The sequence below is a fragment of the Diorhabda carinulata genome, chromosome 1, assembly GCF_026250575.1.
Source record: "Diorhabda carinulata isolate Delta chromosome 1, icDioCari1.1, whole genome shotgun sequence".
Classification (NCBI taxonomy): domain Eukaryota; kingdom Metazoa; phylum Arthropoda; class Insecta; order Coleoptera; family Chrysomelidae; genus Diorhabda; species Diorhabda carinulata.
This window is the reverse complement of record NC_079460.1, coordinates 29,733,312-29,753,512: the sequence shown is the minus strand read 5'-3', so window position 1 is coordinate 29,753,512 and position 20,201 is coordinate 29,733,312. Positions and strand designations below refer to the sequence as shown.

Genomic DNA, 20,201 nt, shown 5'->3' with positions numbered 1-20,201 from the left:
TTTATATGAAAAAATTATTAAAAATACTCTCAAAATTGAACGTAATTTATTATTCATTATAAAATAAAATGTGTTACTCATTTATCTTCAAAAATGTTTGGGTTCCTCAATTTCCACTACCTAATTTTCGATACTTTGAGTATTTATTGTATTCTTGTTGTGTTTACAGTACAAAAAATATCTGAGACGAAATTTTTTAACTATAATACAAATTGAATTTCAGCCGAATTGAATGAAATCGAAGAAGGTACTTCTCCTCGAACGCCAAGAACACCAGGAACATCTCGGGAGACTGAAAAAGGTCACAGAAAAACATTAGAACAACGCCGTCAATTAGTGATGCAATTGTTTCAGGAACATTCTCTTTTTCCTTCTTCTCAAGCGACTTCAACATTTCAAGCCCAGCATTCAGACGTTTTCCCTAACAAAGCGAGTTTGCAATTAAAAATTCGTGAAGTGCGTCAAAAAATGATGGCACAAAACTCCCTTACACCTTCTAGTGCAAATAGTCCTTTAACCCCCGCTGAACCTGTTAGAGTATCTTCAAACAGTTAGCTAGTAGTGTGCAATAGAGTGTCTTCCTTTTCATATGTAATTGTCAAATTGACTGATAGTAGCACATAAGCGTTATAAGGTATTTATCGATTTGACACAAAGTGTGGTGTAGATATCATAATTTAGGTTTGTGGCATTTAAAATTGTCGTTATATCCTTTGGGTACCTTAAATTATATCTACAATATGATTTATTTTGTGGAATTTGTTTTCTTTATTTTGGAGGTGCAGTGACCTGTCAGAAGACCGACCACCAGTTTGATGTCGTTTCTGGTCATCATGAGAAGTTCTTCAGATTTCTTAGTTGATATGGTTATTAATATTTTGGATTGTCTTGGGGAGTGCTTCTCCACTAAGACTCCATAGGATTCTTTAACCATCTGTTCAGTTTGTTATTGATGTGGCATCTCCTAATGCCACAGTAGAGCTCTGGTCCTAGGTATTGGGTCGTTGCCCCTTTTTTGGCAACGCTGTCAATACCTGCTATACTCTACTCTGTTTTTGTTAGCTAGTGCCTTCAGTGTTTGCTTACACTTCGACACTAATTTGTGAGAATGTGAATGTGCTTTTTAGAGAGATTTCTATACAAACACTTCTGAGCACATTGGTGGTTCTTCTTGATATTTTCTCCTCTCCCATTATCTAATGTCCCACCTTTTAGTGTCGCTTATTTTTTTGGTTTTTCCATATTTTCATAAAAAAACCGAGAATAGCAGTGGGCTAAATATATATCCATGTCTTACTGATCGCGTTGTCTTGAATGTTTTGATATTTCGTATCTTGTTCTTATAGCATTTGTTCTATTCTCATGTAGTCCTTTGATTCCATTCATCATTGTTTCATCTATTTGTCTATATTTTAGGATCCTCCATATGTCGTTCTTGTCTATTTATAGAAAACCTTTTCTAGATCTATGAAACAAAGGTGCGTCTGATTCTAGTTTTTCCCGATATTTTTCTTGTTATAAAGTTCACTTCAGGGTGAATCAAAATAGTAATACATTGTTTTCTTGGTTTTTTAAAATAAATCACTTTGTATTTGGTGTGAGTATGGAAAAGTACTACCAATATACTTCTTTTTTGATCGAGCTTTCCCTATACCTTAAATGATTAGCCCTCGAGATATTTAGATTTTCTGTACAAAACAATGATTATGTACCTATTTCTAATCATTTAACAATTATTCATGAGTTAGCTATGATTTATTTCTCAAAAACTGATATTTGACAGTGACATGACATGTTTTTTGATTTAGCTGTTTGTTACATTTGAATTTGAACTAAAGCAAAAGTGATTTCACTAGTGTTGAAATGATTGATATGATCTGGATATTGGAAGAATACAATAAAAAACGCCATTACTATCAGCAATAGTATACTATGAACGTTTCCTGAAACTTACAAAACCAAGCTTGGAGATATTGTTGGAGCGGTTCAAACATGGGCTCAGTTAGTTATGAAAAGCATGAACGATTAAAACCTTCTGTGAGATAAGAAAATGAAATAAATGTTTTGCTAGCAGTTACTGAAAACCCACGTACAAGTGTAAGGAGTATTTTTAGCGAACAAGAACTACGTTGTGGTAAAGAATCCTTGCAAAAAACTAAATGCACACTTACTACATTTGTTTAAAACCAGAATTAACCGAAGTTTTTTTATTTTAGTTTAACGTGCCTCGACAACGCTGGTCATTGGCAAACAAAAACAATCATATAGTACATAAGTTAAATAAAGGACTATTATGATTTTCTTCATTTCCATCGGGCAGTTAAGTGTCTCCTTGAGATTGGTTTTTATATAAAACTGCTGGTATGCGGTGAAGTATTCTGTGCAGTCGGTGAGGACGTGCTTAACACACACAGGAACGTGACAACTTTGGCAGAAAGGGTGACTTTCTGACGACATCAAATAGCCGTTAGTAAGTTTTGTGTGGTTGATGCAGAGTCTTCTTATTGTCATAGCTTCTCTCGTGTTCAAAAGTTTAGGGAAAGGTGAGAAGTCGATGGGTGGATGTTATGTAATGATGTAGTATTCTTGCTCCATATATCGCACCAAGATTTTTGATTGAGGTTTTTTAAGTTAGTCTTCAGATCATTGGCAAGCTGAACTGAGATTTAAGGAGGATTCTTTGTGCTTCTTTAGCATGGCGATCTGCAGATTCGTTTCCAGCAATTCCAGTGTGGGATGGAAGCCAAATGAGAGAGACTGTTATATCAAGAGCAATGAGAGTTTGCTAGATATCGAAGTTGATTTTTGAAAAAAGATTAGCATTTTGTATGTGGGCTTTATAAAAAATTGATCAACAGAGAAACTTTTGCGACTATGTTCTATTGGGAGATAAAGCCACGTTTAATAAAAACGGTTGCGTTAACAGGCAAAACTTACACTATAAGTCATCAACTAATCCATCACATAGTGACACACAGTCAAACTAGATGGTCCTTGAGTATGTGGGGATTTATTGTTGGTGAATATGTAGTACGACCATATTTTTCTGAGGAACATTTAAATACTGTATTTAGATTTTCTAGTCAACCAATGACCTCTTTTAGAAGTAGTCCCACTTCGTACACGTCAAAGGATGTGGTTTTTGTATGCTAATAAATTAATGAATGGAGAACTGAATGAATTATTACCTAGAAGATGGATCGGAAAAAATGGTCCAGAAAAGTGGCCACTAAGGTCACCAGGTTTCAATAAAACGGACTCATTTTTCCTGGGGTAATATCAAGAACAAAGTATACAAAATAACTTCAATAACAAGAGATGGCATGATGAAGAAAATATGGAATTAATTTCGGAATTTTTTTATAGAAAGGCTTCGTAATGTGAGTAACTCTTTCAATAATCGCTTTAAACATACATAGATGTTTTGGAGGTCATTTCAAGCACGTACAGTAGACTCTCGCTATTCCGGCAGATAGCAGACCAGAGTTTTGCCGGATTAGCAAATATACCGGATTACTGAGATAATATACAAAAATTACAAAAAAATGGTTTTATTAAAAAAACATAATAATATGTAATGATAAACAATAATAATAAAGTACAGTACTGTAATTCCAATTATAGTTTGAATTAAAAAAAATAACTGAAGTATCTTTAACACTTGCGTAATGGTTATGTGTTAAAAGAGGTTTTTAATACAACTTTATATTTTTAACACTTAGAGTAATGATTGTCTATTCTATTGGGGTGGAAAAACTGGTAATTTTCTTTTGCTTCTTCGAAAAGAGGTTTTTAATGCCGCCAAAACAAACCACTTTCGTCAGCATTATGTATACACTTGGTCGGGAGTTAGTCCTAATTCCTCAATAACGTGATTAGAAATAGGTACATAATCATTGTTTTGCACAGAAAAATCAAATTATCTCAAGAACTAATAATTTTAGGTATAGGGAATGGTTGCCGTTCGAGTTATAATTTTGTAGTGGTAATGTAAACAGTGTGTTCGGTTTGAATATCACCAACGGTTCCAGAAATGTGAACTTGGCACTGAAACCAAGTTAAAAAAATCTGTAAAAATAATGAATTTGCATCGTATTGAGGATGTTCACAATATCAGCGACAGATGGCTGAAATTCTGGGTCCAGGTTCTAATACATATGTATCTCAAAGAACATTTTCATTGGGGGAGGAATTTTATCTGTTCTCGATACACCAATTACAGCCAGTTTCATAATCCCACCCTAACTGGCACTTTAACTAAAGGCTCATTTAGATTAAAGGGCCCTTTAACTTAGTTGTTAGAGTGAAGTGGTTCCATAATCGATTTGTAACGGTCTCTCATGTAAAGGCTCCTTTAAGAAACAAAATGAAAATTAGAAGTGTGAGTCATTTGGATATACGTCGGGCTCAATCGTGCCACTATCGACTTGCAGAAGATTTTGGAATCCCTGCAAAATCTCTTAATTGTTATAAATATGCTCCCTGTATCTAAAAATCGCAGAAGAAGTTGTGTGACAAGTTAAAACACCTATCCCTTATATTTAGTGCAATAAGATAACAATTTTTTTGATTGTGTGATCTATATTTTGGTGTTCTACCTATTTGTAGGTAGTATTCGATTCAATAATGTCGTAAATGTGGACTTACTTCGAAATCGTTCGAAAAAATCCAAGTCGTCGTATGTTTCCAAATAGTTTTTTCTATGTCGTATTTTTCATCGTCTTTGGACAATAATATTTTTCTCTTCAGATGAGCTGGAGCTCGAACTTTATGTAGCATAATTTTTAGACATTGTGCCATAAACCTTTTATTTTTTTGAACTTATTAAAAAGACGCCTGGTTCAGCTTAGAATTCAAACATGAGTTATGTTAGAATTTGACGTTTGCCGATAAAGGAGACTTAAATTACCTAAATTGAAACGTTTCCGACTTGAATATGGCTAAATAGCAATTACGAAACGTGCGATTTAATTTAATTGGAATTTTAAATTTAAAGCTTCCTTTAAATGTATTATGAAATCTTCCGGTACTACACTGTTTATTTTCAATGTAGGATGTGTTTTCTTAAATTTTGATAACTTGAGTTAACAGCTTTAAAAATTGCAAAAATTCATATCCAGTATATTTGAGGTACCTAAGTATGAAGGCAAAAAATAAAGTCCATAAATCTATTTTTAGACGAATTAGAATTTTAAGATAGTCTTATTTCCTAAATTCGATATTTATTTACAGTTGTTGTATTTTTTTGAAACTTCAAAAATTTTAATTTAGAACATTTTATTTAAAATATGTTTTGGTAATTTTTTCATAATTACTTACATGATGCAACCACTGCAATTCGTAAATATTCGAATTTTTGATCTCAAAATTTAGTTCTCCGCATAATGTATAGAAATGTTGAGCGGAAATATAATCATAAAATACTTCATAACGAGGAACTTGAACCAAAAAATTAACCAATTGACAAAAAATGATATTCAATGAATTTTATATTGTCTATCTTATCTTCTTAATCGTTACGCTTTCAATAAAAACCAAGCAGTCTCATTTTTCTTAAAGGATTTAACATGGCAATATAACTAGTGAAATCATCCAACAATGCTGTTAATTATATTCGGAAGTGAATTCTAAATAGAAGGCTGTAATGACACGTTTGCTTGATTGTAATAATCATAAAATTTTGGTGAATTAAACATGATTGCCACTTGGTTGACTTGGTTGACTTTTTGGAGTTGTACAAGTTCCTAAAGTGATTATTTTCTATTGTTGTTTCATAGTGCAATATTTATTTATATCAGATAAGTGCTATGAATATTGTTTTGTTAATTTATCTCAGTGAAATTGATGTTTTATGGATAAGAATGTGATTATAACAAATAATGTTTTTTACAACGTTTCGAACTTAATTCAAATCCTCAATCAGAAAATACCAAATTCGATAGTGTAATTGCCAAAAATATTAGAATGATTAAATCTGCCTGGTCACTTGAAAATATAATTGAGTGCAAGATGTCTATATTAGCTTTGTAGCTTAGTAAATTTTGGAAGTTTTTCGTTTAAAATTTATTGAGATGATTGCATACTAAAATTAAAATGTATATGTTGTTCGCACTTTGTTTAGAGTATAAAAGTCTCACAAAACCCCGCTAATATATCAATTTGATCACACAATGTTTTGCAAATATGTAATTATCTATCTGTGATAACCAGATAATCTATGAATAATTGCAATGGCCTATATACTTGAAAATGAAATTTTTTGGCCTAAAAATAGAGCTTTCAAATATTTTTAGTCCTTATGATCAAGTTACTGGGAACAGTCTCGTTCGACTCGAAACAACTAATCTAACGTTGATCATCCGTTGATTATTGGACACTGCCCCAGATTAAATACTACAGATATATCAGTGTGGCGGAGAAACGAAATTATGAGAAAAATGCAAAAGGTAACTGATTTAAAAAAACGGCAGAGTAAATCGAACCCACATGATTATAGATTGAGAACATATGTGCAATTTTGCAGCCAGATAGTGAGGCCATCCTGAAAATAGATGCTAAATTTCGAAGATGCAAAGGTAAGGAAGAACCTCCGATCTACTTATTACTGCGATCAACTGCGCACGTCTCCGGGCTATTCGACTGGATATCTTAGAAAGGAGCGCTGAAAAACACGTCGAAATTAAGGAGACATATGCGTGGGCTTCTTCTCTTGGAATACGAAGTAGGTCTCTAGACAATATCAAAACTGGATACTATTTTCGTATATATCATAACTATTGTCATATTTCTATATAACTAATGTAATGTTATGTTATCTGAAGGACATAAAATGTACATTTCAGAATCAGATAACAACTCATTTATTGTATCAATTAGACACTAGACGGCGTTATAAAGATCTCAGTTCTACTTTGAATTTTCCCTGGGAAATTTTTATATATGACTTAACTAGCTTAGATAAAGGCAAAAGGAATTGGCTTATCTCTGTAAAGACTTGTGAGATAATATTTTACTTTATTTAAATTGGTTACAACAATGAATATGAAACTCACAGAAAACATTACAAATAGATCTAGACATTATACAGTGCCCTTTAGATTCCAATTAGGATATTAAATGTGCTATTGTCATCTGTTTCTGCTAACTAATATTAACGATCTTTAAATTTTGTTTAACTTAACCTTAAATAAAATAAACCCATTTCATAACACCTATTTACGGACCGAGTTTATTGCAAGAATTATGTTCCCATACTTATAGGTCATATGATGCACTAGTTAATGAACATCTACTTAGCTACTCTATAAAATTGAACAGGTTTGAATTTGTTGAGGCTTGTTAATACATTTTGGTAATATTTTAAATAGTAATTATAATACATACAGAGAATATTTGCAAAACAGTGTTAAGAATCATTATAAAATAATAGCAGATATTATTTTCGGTCACAGAATAGGCCATTTCAATTACTCGTACTTTCCTTATTTCCCCTTCGCAAAAATTATTTAACTGAATGTGTATTTAATTTAAAAGTTACGTCTATACATATCGTCAGATGTAGATTGTATTTGTCTCTGAATTGTAATAAAATATTTAATTGATGAACTGATAGCTTTCTTGGTACAAAATATTATTTCTATTGAAATAAGTGCCTCTTTTGTCTTAGGAAAAAGTTGAAAAAGTAAATACGATTGGAGAAATTTTGTTTGTAAATCTTTTTAGGCTATAAGTTGTTATTAAATTTAACAGTGTTCAATCACTTTTAAAATAGTAACGATATTGTGAAACAAAAAATTATTTTGATTATTAGATATTCAGGTATATGACCTACACTTTATAATGACTGTCATATTTATTTCTAAAGGACTAATTCGTTTGGTAGTTCCAGGTCGACTAAGATTAGGTAATAGCCTGTTACATCTCATTGCTGTTTAATTCCAATATTTATCATTTTAATTACTCAGAAATTGTTTTTAATACACTTTTTAGGCTCGTATAAAAAATAAAGAATAATTTAGTGAAATTAATAGAAATATTCAGTACAAGTCACGAATAGTATTTTGAAATCCAGGGTTGATGTATTGCCTTAATTATTACTTCTATCCGTTAGATTATCAAAATATTCTTTGCGAAATATACTGTATTTTTTATTTTATTGTTTTTAGTCAAGCAGCTGCTAGTATAATTTTTAATTTGTATTAAAACACTAGTAATGTAAATACTTAGATTATACAGGGTGCATCCAAACTAGTATTTCTCATAACATAGTCATTAGATTCATATGCATATTCTAGGCACCATTTTTATATGTTATATTTTGTTATGTTTTAATTATATGTTGCAACCATTTTTTCATTGATATTATTACTTTTTTTTAACTTGCCAAAGATTTATTTTGGGATAGTCTGAATATATTTTTCAAGTTTGTCAAATGTAAAAAGCATATCATTGAAAATACAGAGTTATCTTGATTAAAACTATACATCTTCAAAACATACTTAAATTCAGGTGTCTAATCGTATCTAATAATAGGTCTAATCTGATATATCTGCTATCCTTTATAAATGGTCTTATAGGCTTCCAACTGCAGGCAGTGAGGCCTTAACCCTGCGATCCATATCATCTTACAAGTATGCAATAGGATTAAGCCAAAACTTCTTGTGAGCCAATCTAGAGCTACAATTTTCATTCCTTGTATTATTAATAATTAAGAATACTTATGGTACTATATGAGTTTATCAAACATCTTATATATTGAACTACTGTATGTATATAGAGGCTGTCGTATACACAATGGTAAAATGTCCCATTTTCTTGCTGTGACACTTGTTTACAGGCACAACGAAGGGTTTATCCGCCCCTAATTTAACAAATCGTTCTATTATTTTATTTCCCTCCAATTATGTGTGCCCTGTAACCCATTGGACAGTAAATTTATTCTTTAACTTTTTAAGTTATTCCCAGACGAACCTGGATCTTATTATCATATGGAGCACAAAGCTCGAATGCCTCCTTCCTGTATTTAACGCACTCTGTATTGGCCTCCAAACTTATGCCACCCAGACCATAACACTTACATCGGTTGTATCGCTAAAACGAAAATTCCGTGACTTATATCTTACTCCATTGACGCTATCCCTAGATTCGGTGCTCTTGGGAAAAATGAAAACGTTGTATTCGATGATCTATTGTTGAAAGAGAACTATTTGCTTATTTTCTATGTCTGCCAATCTTCTTCACTCTATTTTGACTAATAGAGAAAGTCTTGCTGCACTGCAGTGCTTGTCAAAAATCTATCTTAATTATTTGTTGTCGCCGGTCCTGGTCTTGTTTGGATATAAGCAGTCTCCGGAAATCATACCAGTGCTATATACTTGTCACACACCTCGCTCTATGAATGCTACGACACCAGCACATTCCACAGCTCATATATGTTTTAGTTGTCTACCAAAAAATTGGAGTTATCTTTTGGCTAATTTCACCAATAGATAAAATCATTTTTTGAAATGTTGATTGAGCATAATTTGTTTTAAAGTTTTTTATGAATCAGAAAGGTTTAGAGTTTTTAAGTATGTTTCTACCACTATGCCGAATAGTTGACAATAAGTTGTTCAATGATATTCATTATGTGAGGAGAATACTACAAAGGAAACGGTCTCTCCAGTAACTGATAACTGAAACCTTACCTACCAGGTCGCAGTAGCCAATTTTTATAAAAGATATAAGAGTATTAGTTTAAAAAATTTGTGAAATCATTATTGAATGAAAATTCTAAAAATAAGGAATTATTGTTAATATATATTTTGATATTAACGTTCAAAACTTGAGTAAAAAACCGAAAAATTACTTGTGTCGACTACTACCACTGTTTTAAACAAAATGTTGAATATATTGGCAGTAACAATTTTTGAATTTTTTATAGAATAATTAAAATGGTCTCATATAATGTGTATTTCAAAATATACCTAATCTTATATAATTCGGAGCACCTTGTGTAATAATCAAACGTGATTTTTATGAAAATTTTCAATTGTAATTCTGTTTTCCATTCCTGTCTTATGGTGAGAAATGGAAATAATACTGTAGGAAACACCATTTGTTAATCGATTTCTTATAGTCTAATCTAAAAGTTCAAATTATGTGGATTATCTAATTCGATCTGTAATTATGTCCATAGCATTGTATGTAAAACGTTAATTAGCTCAAAAAAAATTTCACACGTTATAAACAATCAAAAACCTTTAAAAATAGTGTTTGGTTTTTCGCTTATAGTTCTTGAAGTATGAATATTTTTGAATTTTTTAAAAAAAAGATCTTCGAAGAAGTGAAAATTCACAAAATAAAACTTAATTAATAATTAATAGTTTACGCGCTCCGCCTCGAAGGCAAGTACGTCAATTAAATAAAAAATGTTAAGCCACTTAAGTCAAACTTCTTCATCTTCTAAAAAAGAAAGTTTGAATAATTGTCATATTTTTTTGCTTCTTGGATATATACATACAAAACAAGATTGTCATAAATCAGTTTTAATACTGTTTATAACAAACAGTTTTTTCAAGTTAACAATTCTCTACAAAGTTGTGAGAAATATTTGAATAGTCCATAAATAGTTGATAAACAGATGAAGGAAAGAATTATTTCTTTGGTATATAAATGTGTTTAATTAAAATAAAGATAATATAATGAAAAAAAATTCATAATTTTTTTTGTTATTAAAAAAATATAAACAAATTATTTATATTTTTAAAACGTTTTATATTTATAAAAGACAAACTCCGTGATTGCAAATTTTTTATAGGCTAATAAACTTTTTACACATAGTGATCTATACATCATTCCGGATCGGTTGAGCTAATCCACATAATTTTAGTAATAGTATATCCAATAAACACCGATTTACGCTTGTAGACTAGACTTCTATTTTATCCTTTTTTATTTCTCTTTCCAAGCCATTGATGTAGTTTTAAAACTCTGACAAGACAGTTGCAAATTTTTGCAGTGCTAAAATTCACAACATTCCCTTTAACCAAAATTGTATAGATACAATCCTTTCATCAACCCAACTTAACTGAATATCGAGCATATAATATGTCAAATAAATTAAATATTTTGTTAACAGTTGAACATTGTAACACTAATTTTAGTAAATGTTATTCTGTTGTATTCTCTTTACAAATTACAAATATTCTATACTCTTTGTAAGTATGTAATTTCAAGTATATAATTAATTGATGTTTTTAATTTGTAATTAAAATGTCCTTAAATCTCGCTATTCTATGTTTTCAGCTTCTATTTTAAACTGTATATCTATTTTATTCATAATCAATTATTGTTTCACAGAATTGGAAATAATGACAGATGTTATATTATTTGACACAAAAAAATTGACAACCGGGTATTTGGAATCTTCATTCATAAAGTTTTAAAACGGGTCCAAAAAAAAGGGATGTATTGTAATGAACATCACCATGAGAAACAAAAAAAATATTTATTTATTTAAACTATTATAATCAGCACAATAAATACATACCATTTGGTTGACAATGGTGTAGTGCCAAGAAAAATGTGGAAGTAGCAGAACAAATTGCAATTTTATAAATAATTGTGTATAAATGTATAAATTAGATAGGTCAAATACACAATATGAATAGAGTGAATGAATCCAAAGAAGGGAAGGATTTATGTTATGAAGTTGATTTAAAAATTTAAAAAAAGGGCGTTCAATATATAAAAGTATCTTGTTAAGTACCTTTTGTTAATGCAAAACAGAACAGACATATTGTATAAAGAGAAATTTATTCAAATATAAAATTATAAAACCATAAATGGCAAGATAACTAATACCATTTATTATGAATTATGCATTACATACTTTGTTGCATTTGAGTAGATATTACACTTTTATAGACCATAGTAAAACGATGTTCTTGTGTGATTCTTCATTATTTTCTTGAAACTTGTGGTTGAACTATTGAGAAAAATCATATATTTTTAGTATTTTCATATGTGCTAATTTTTTTTACGTCGTATTAACGGTGACACCACATCTCCGTTTTTAATTGTTCGAGTTACAAACTGAACAGACTTCATTTAGTTGAATTATTAGAGGCAATTTTATCTCTTATTATATCATTTTGAAATGGAAAAAGCTTGCTGCATGAATTATACTATCTATTGAAATTGAAGTAGAATCAAAATTAATGTTTTAAGCTCAAGTTATTGTAAACTTTGGTGTATAGTATTGTTTACTTACCCTTAACCTTATAATTGTATAAATTGAATCAGATCTCAATCTTGTATAATTAAGAAAATTAATTTTTGTGAAAACACAAACTCCCACTAATGTGCCATATTATACATTTGTATTTACTGAAAAAATAATATTGGGCTGAGGTGTAAAAAATTATAAATGAAGATATTATATATGAAAAAGCCTTGAAAAATATGTTGATAGGATCCAATATATTTTTAAAAAATTACCGCTAACGAGTTTTCTAATTCTGAAACCAAGGTTTGGCCGTTCTATCAAGGAAAAACAAAATAGTTTTCTGGCTAAATGCAGAGACGAAAATTGAATATCTCCTCCGAAAAAATTGACATCAATATATCCTTTTATTGATGTCTAAGTGTCTATTTACACGAACCAAAGAGTAGCGCTGACAAGAGTGTTGTTTTCAGTTAGGATTGAAGCTTCTGAACGAATTGGTTCTAAAGAGATGCAATGAGATCGAAACCGGTCAACGGGTTATACTCATATTCCTGCAATTACGAACCATCAGAGATGTTGATATCGATTAAAGGATCTATCGGCCTCGCGATCTTCGGATAACATAACATTTAAAATTTATCGTGGCATATAGCCATTATCAACATATTCACTTCGATAAAACTGTCAATAGAGCATAAATATTATGAAACTTTCAAATTGAGTTTGTGTTTAATAATGTTGTAGAAGGACAGCTAGTGATCTGATGATTTCACGAAAAGATATCAATGAAGTCTAGAGATGAAACTTTCAAGAAAGTACTTCTAACATTGATCCTGAATTCTTTACATTTAACCAAATATGGTTTTGAAATCTTTAAACTATATTCTGGAATAGTTCTTCAATATTATTCAGAACAATTGTTGCAAAAAGAAATGTGGATTACATTAAATATTTAATGAATCCTGAACAAGTGACCGAGGGTTCGTTGACGGATGTCCATTCCATGGTTACCCATTCAGTCAAAATTTCCACCTGAAAACAGTCAAATTCTTATTTTGTTATTAATGATGATTCCTAACTAACATTTGGAACCATAACATCAAAAGGTTTTCAGCTGTTTACTGCTTGATAAATTGTTTAACTTATATTTGCATGGTATATTTACATGTCGAAAAATCTTTGTTCAGAACAGATTTTCATCAACACAAAATAGCATTAAATTTCTTAGTAATTTTTTCGAAATTACGTTTTTGCATGTATGGAGTATTAACCAAAATATAAAAAACTTACTCTGACTAAAAAGCGAACATATTGCTTTTTAGATTTGTGGTTTAAATTAACTTGTATTAGTTGTATGTATATGTCAATTAATATTTAGTAACTTCAAATTATTGTACTAAAGATCGATATACTTTTCATTTTACTATCATAAACAGCCATTTGTTCAAATTCCAATCAATTGCTAGATTACAGCAATATTGAATGTAAATTGGTTGAAAAATAAAAAAAGAATCACTTTTCGAAATATTCAAAGCTGAGAAGTATTCGCAAAACCGGAAACCCCATAAAACTTGCTCATATTCGGCTTATGTAATAATTACATAAGTACAAATAGTATGCTATAGTGTAAAACAGAAACAGTTTAGTTCTGACAAGAAATCAAAGATTAATTTAGAATTTAAAAATTCACGAACCATTCCGATATCTGTTGGAAATTATACCTGCTTGATTTGACACTTTTCTATTAGCTGACAGAAACGCAGATAGTAAACACAAATAAGAATATTTATATAACATTACATCACAAACCACATTGATTAGGTTAAAGCACCGATCATAAACAAACCTCGTTAACTCTTAATATAACCATAAAACAATTCGTTATGTACAATCGCAAGCTCGAATCCAAGTGAAATCGACAAACATTTTCGACGAAAAAAGTCTCAGTTCAAGTGACTGTTAAAACATTGAACGTTACTATTCCAGTTTCAATCCAATGCTTGATAAAACGAACCTGTAAAATAATACAATTTTAATTGTTTATAAAAATAGCGGCGTAATAATGATTAAAAATCTCTAAATATCTTCTAAGAGTAGAGCTAAAACATTTTTCAAAGCGAATACGCATTCTTTTTAAGTTTTAACAAATATTTAAAATGTTATAGTATAATAAATAACATATTATATTAATTATTGTAAAAAGTCTGTGATCGATAAAAATGATATCGCACGCTTTACATTTTTTTGTCTAATAATGACAATCAAACCCTTCTTCTATTATTTATAAAGTATATTGTGTACTTATAGAGAAAAAATATTATTTCTCATTTTATTTGTGAAGAAATATTTTCATAGTTATATTATAATAGTGTCTAGCAAAAAGGTCCGAGGAAATTGTGTCAAAATATTATAGTACACTTGTGCAATATTTAAATAATATTATAGTACAGTAAAAGCTCTTTTAACCGACTCTTATGGGACGGGACAATGGTCGGATAATGAAAAAAGGCCAAACTTTTGATGTATAACAAAAAAATAGATAAATATGTACCTGATGCATTAAATTAACAAATTCAATTACCTGTATACATCAATTCTTTGTCTATACAAGCTTGTTAATAACACGCTGCCAGTGATGGAACATTCACTTTTTTAAACGCTCTGAAACTGTAATCCTCTCTTTATTAATTCAAAATCTTTGAGTTGATTTCTCGTTGCTGATGGCAAGCTTTTTATCTCGTAAATGTTTGAAGTTAAATATCTGTTCAGTATGTAAGCCTGTTTTTATAAAATCACACCAAGTTGTTTGTTATGAAAGATACCGACTTCAGATTCTCTTTCTCGCACATCTCCTTGTATAAGTTATGTATTTTTGCAATACTTAACTTGCTATCAAGGTATTGCCTCTTCGTACATTTCCGCGTGTAGTGAGATTCCATCACAGGAAAGCTTTGGATATGATTTTTCACCATCTCTATATCAGAATCCTTTGTTTAATTGTAGGGTGCCTTTTTACCTCTTTGATCATTGCTGGCAGACAAGCCTCCTTCACCTTTAAATTTGAAGGAATTTGCTTATACAAAGAGTTTTCATAAAAAAATCCCTGCAGAGTTTGCTCCTAATATTGTCATATTCAAGAAAGTAGCGTTTATAATCCAGTCGCAGCTTCTTAGTACTTCCTGGAGTTGATCTTCGTTTAGGTGCATGGCTCTCAACCCTGCTTAGGATGAAATCCTTTCACCGATTAAAATCAGTTGATCAATAGTTGTCACATATCATATTTCTTGCAACTTGATTTAACTTCTGTGCATTTGAATCAATGGGCTTAGGAGCCTTAGCTTTTAATTTTTGGCGTTTTTTTATATTCTTCCATTTACTCGGAACACATTTTTTCCAGCGTGTTCTAGATGTCATATCTTTCGGCAAAGTATTATGTAAATTACAATTTTTCTCTACTATATGTAAAACAAAAATAAGGATAACGAGTTAGAACTTACTTCATAATATTATTTTGAAAAACTAAACATCAAAATTAGATAATAAAAAAATAGACCTTCCTCTGAAGAACTGTCTGATCCTGGCACATAATCTTTGTCTTTTATCGAGCAATCGGAATCGTCTAAAATTGCTGCCAATTCATTACGTACACGCTCTGGTTCGGGCTCTAGATTGGATAATGCTGTTTCCTCTATATTAGTAGAGCATTCTTTCGAGGTATTAGGCTTATTATGTGAGTTATTTACCGGCATTTTGTCTTCTAACAAACGAAATAAATAACAATGTTGAATGTAAACATCTCATTTAATAATAATACACTTACCATTATTAGGTTCAAACGCCATTTTCAACATACGAGAACTGCGAGAAGACATTTTTAAATTAATATATCTACTAAAAAATCTTTTCACACTCCGACAATAAGTGCACGCCACAACTCAAAGTTTTAGGTTATGTTTATACAAAAACTTTAGACAAATCCGAACAGCTGATACAGAATCACGTGTGTATTTCCGAATTTTATACTGCCAAAATAAACTAAGTGCAAATTATTTTACTAAATGTGATGAAGATTGTGTATTTTACCGAAAACAGTACAGCGAAAACCAGATATCTGGCACCAAGTTGTAAAAATGGAGTTGGGTTTTTGGACCACTTGTTTTGCCTACCTTAGCAGTTTGTTTGGAGTTCTCAGGTTTTGTCAGTATCTTTGTCGAACATTTTTTAATCAAATGGAGTACTTAACTCCGAATTTAGTAAAAGTGGAGTTACCTTGTTTTAGCAGTAACCCGACGATATAAAAAATAGTGTAACTGATCGATCGTACGACAAAGAGAAAAATGAAAATATCAATTTTCTAATAATGAAAGGGTTTAAACAATCTTATGATAGGTTTTTAGATAAAGAATAATATTTTTTTCTTCATCATAGTCTGCTCCTATGTTTCACACATTTTGTCCTTGCCCTCCTTTGGCGCTGGTTAACTCCGAGAAATTCCTCTTTTGACTGCTATTTAGTTTCTAGTGTGTTGTAACGGATCCACGTTACGTTGAAACGACCCAAAAACTTTTCCTTATTGCGCCAAACACCCCTGCGTAATCACATAATTACGTTTATTGTCGATTGTGAACAAACGCGGCACTGGTCTTTCAGAAAGTAATCATTCAAAATGAACTACTGAGCCATGTGGGATACATATGGTTTCCGTAATCTCCAATCAACTAACAGCACATGTTGAATTTAGTCAGTTATTTCGACTGTGGTCGCAGATCCGCCATCGTGAGGATCAGAATTCAAACTTTTTGAAAAGTTTTCAAAGTTTTCAAGTTTTTGAAAATGGACGAATCTCATATTTTTGTTTTTAGTTACGCTTTTAAATATCCTTGATATCAATTGTAGAGGTGTGGTCTAAAGTGGATTATTTTATTAAAAATAAAGTAGAAAGATTATTTTGATCAATCTTCTTCAAAGTACTGCTCTACTGGAAGAATCTTGGTGTATTATAGCCAAGGATAGATATTAACTTTCAGTGAGTGTATTTGGCACTAATTTTTCAATTTGGAAAAAAATTATTGTTACTACCATGTTCTAGGTCCATGTTACACGACAGATATTGCAAAGATCTCACAAAAGCTATAGTAGCAGACCACGGCTAGAATAGGTTCGAACTTGCTGTCGCTCAATACAGATACTAGTTGCAAATATTTCTAAAAATCATTAACTGTATTTTTTATAACACCTCGTTTCGAAATTGTTTTCAATGCTTTGTGGCAAACTAAATAAGAAACCATTAACAAGAATACGGGCAATTGATAAGCTATCCTCAGAAATATTGAAAGTAAAACAAAAAAGTATATAGAGTGAGGTGGTTTGAATATTTATGTCTTATGCGGGAATACCAATAAAATGTCCAAAAAAGTATTAGAATCTCAAATACCAGAAAAAAGTATAGAGGAAGACCAAGAAAAACATTTCAAAGTATTAAACAAAGAAGAGAAAGGTAGATATATATTAGAAGTAATAAAATATATAAAAAGACGTGAAGAAATACCTGTCATTGAATAATAGAATAAAAAATTAAAAGTTTTGGACAATTAAATTTGTCAGGACTATATAACAAAGGTTATTAAGCAATATTTTCAGTTTATAAAAGTGATGTCATTTAATTAGTTAGTATTTTTCGTCATAAACTAGGTACTAGGTTGTACATGAATTGATATATTGTTGTTATATATGTTTCAAATTTTTCAGGTGGGAAGCTTGTATTTGAAACCTTTGAAAAGTAAGTAGGACCTTGTGATCATTTCCTCTATTCATTCAATTTAATTTTTTTGTCATGTGAATCAATTCTTTGTGTCCTTCATTTGATTCTCATTTTTTTATGGACATTTAAAATGTACCTTTTGTGAACCGCCGCCTATGTATAGAGATGAATGATAATGACTCATTTGTTATAATCGGAAAAGTTAGTTGCCTTCATTATAGTGTTGTATTTATGATATAGCATTTTATAGTCAATGATCTCGTTAGGAAATTGTTCACGTATAGTGTAAAAATTGTGCATGTCACTGTTCTATGAGCACATGTTTAAATTTGATGTAAATAATATCTTATCTTTAGATACTATTTGTACTTGTCATATTTTATTTTATTGAAGATAAAATTAAGATGGACACGTACAGTCACAATAAATGTATTTCTTTTACTGATATTGGTTTTTCACTTTCCCTAGCAATTCGTTTTAAATAGAGTACCTATATTGTTATATTACTCATGTCACTAAAAGCAAATACGATTGTTCACGTACTAGTTGTAATAGTCATCAATGTATAAGGTTCATATTGTAATAAATGAGATTTCTGTTGTAATAAACTGGGTTCGAAACTCCGTTGTCACCACTGTCATTTTATTGTCTTCACCCTGTATAGGAAGTCAATTCAAATCCTTCCCGTGTCTGAGGGCAGCTGCTGTTACTAGTGCCGGAACGGCATAAGGGTAAGAGACTTATCTGTTACCGTTTTTGTAAAAAGTGGGCCGTTGGCCTGAGTGGAAGGGTAATCGTTAGGGGGCTACTACGCTCCTAACGAAAACGCTATTGGTCGCCAGGGCTTAGAAACGCCTGGACGAGGTGCGCTCTCTAATTCCTTGGCAAGGTTTTCTGCTTTGTCCGCGCCTATCTTACTCCTGGTAGCTGGGCCGTTTTCCTTTAAACGGAAAGTGCACCTAGACTGGAGTGGAGATTTGGGAGGGTGAATATCGAAACAATAGATATAACGATAAAACAATAAATAAATGATACATTAGCCTAACTAATCAAAAATAGCAAAAAAATTTTTTGGAATTCTTGGGTACAAAATCCGTAATCCCTGTATAATTTATAACAACACGAATCAAATTTCTAACCAAGCAACCCTTAACTAAGTCACTTTTTACCTTAAAAGTGAAAAGAATCGTATCAGCACAAATACGAATAGTAATAATTTGTCTAATAATCAGAATTCTCTATATTTTAAGCCTTATTATTTAAAAACAAAATCTTCTCAATTTTGGAAAAAAAATATTTATTTCTATAAGAAAAAAAAAGTTCACAGTTATTCGTAATTTTCATGAATTTCTTAGATAAAAGTCGCCTGGCCAACCCAAAATTCCATTTCCCAGGGCCCCTTTTAATTTTTTAAGTTTTGACAACAAATATATCTCGTTTTAAAAATTTTATCACTCCGATATGAATCATCCATTATTTTCCAAGTCAGTTGCGTTATCATGCTACTGCTTTACAACAAAAATTTTTAATTCTGCTCACAGATTACTTATATTTAGATGAATTTGAACTACTTACAGCTGCCTCAGATCCAATAAATTTATGATTTTTTTTATATGTCTCAAAATGGCATCTTAATACACATCACAAAAGGTGGAATTTTGAAAATAATGAAAACAAAATAAATTTGGGAAAATGGAAATTGAAGAAAACATTAATTTTTAAATAAAATATTGCATACAAAAATAGCCAATTTAAATGTTACATATTAAATAATTAGAGCTAAGTTCAAAAAAATTTTATTAGTTGAACTTAATATATCCCATGAAGTTCATTGTTGCCACCTATTAAAATGTTTTAAGTCCTTATGAGGATTTGGGAACAAATGCATTACATTAATGGATTCGCAATGTTATACAGAACATTTGTTGAGAAGCATTTTGGAAAATTAACAACTAACATTATACAAAATCAGAAACACCAAAACACGAACGCGGCACAACGATAAAGAATCATCAAGAGAAACTGTACAATGTATACCAAAATTAAATTATCAATCAAATAGAATCAACTGTAGGTCATCTGTTTGAAACTCTATAAAGTTGTTGATCTGTGATTCTGCAATAATGATAAAACGAAAGAAAGATAGAAAAAAGAAAATTCCTTCCGATCAAATTCAATTTCTGTAGAACCAACATACAAGTTTTTTTGTCAAGTTGAAGTGAGAAAAGCAAA

General features: G+C 30.7%; 1 protein-coding gene across 6 annotated transcripts in view; it reads left to right on the top strand.

The window, feature by feature from the left end:
- The window catches only part of LOC130890735 (putative transcription factor capicua), a 30,164-nt gene extending 11,572 nt beyond the window's left edge, over positions 1 to 18,592 (top strand). For all 6 annotated transcript variants that reach the window (XM_057795010.1, XM_057794990.1, XM_057794999.1 and 3 more), the window contains one exon: positions 224 to 18,592. In XM_057795010.1, the coding sequence (XP_057650993.1) occupies positions 224 to 555 (332 nt within the window). In that variant the 3' untranslated portion in view covers positions 556 to 18,592. The remainder of the gene's footprint in view (positions 1 to 223) is intronic.
- The last annotated feature ends 1,609 nt before the right edge of the window (positions 18,593 to 20,201 follow it).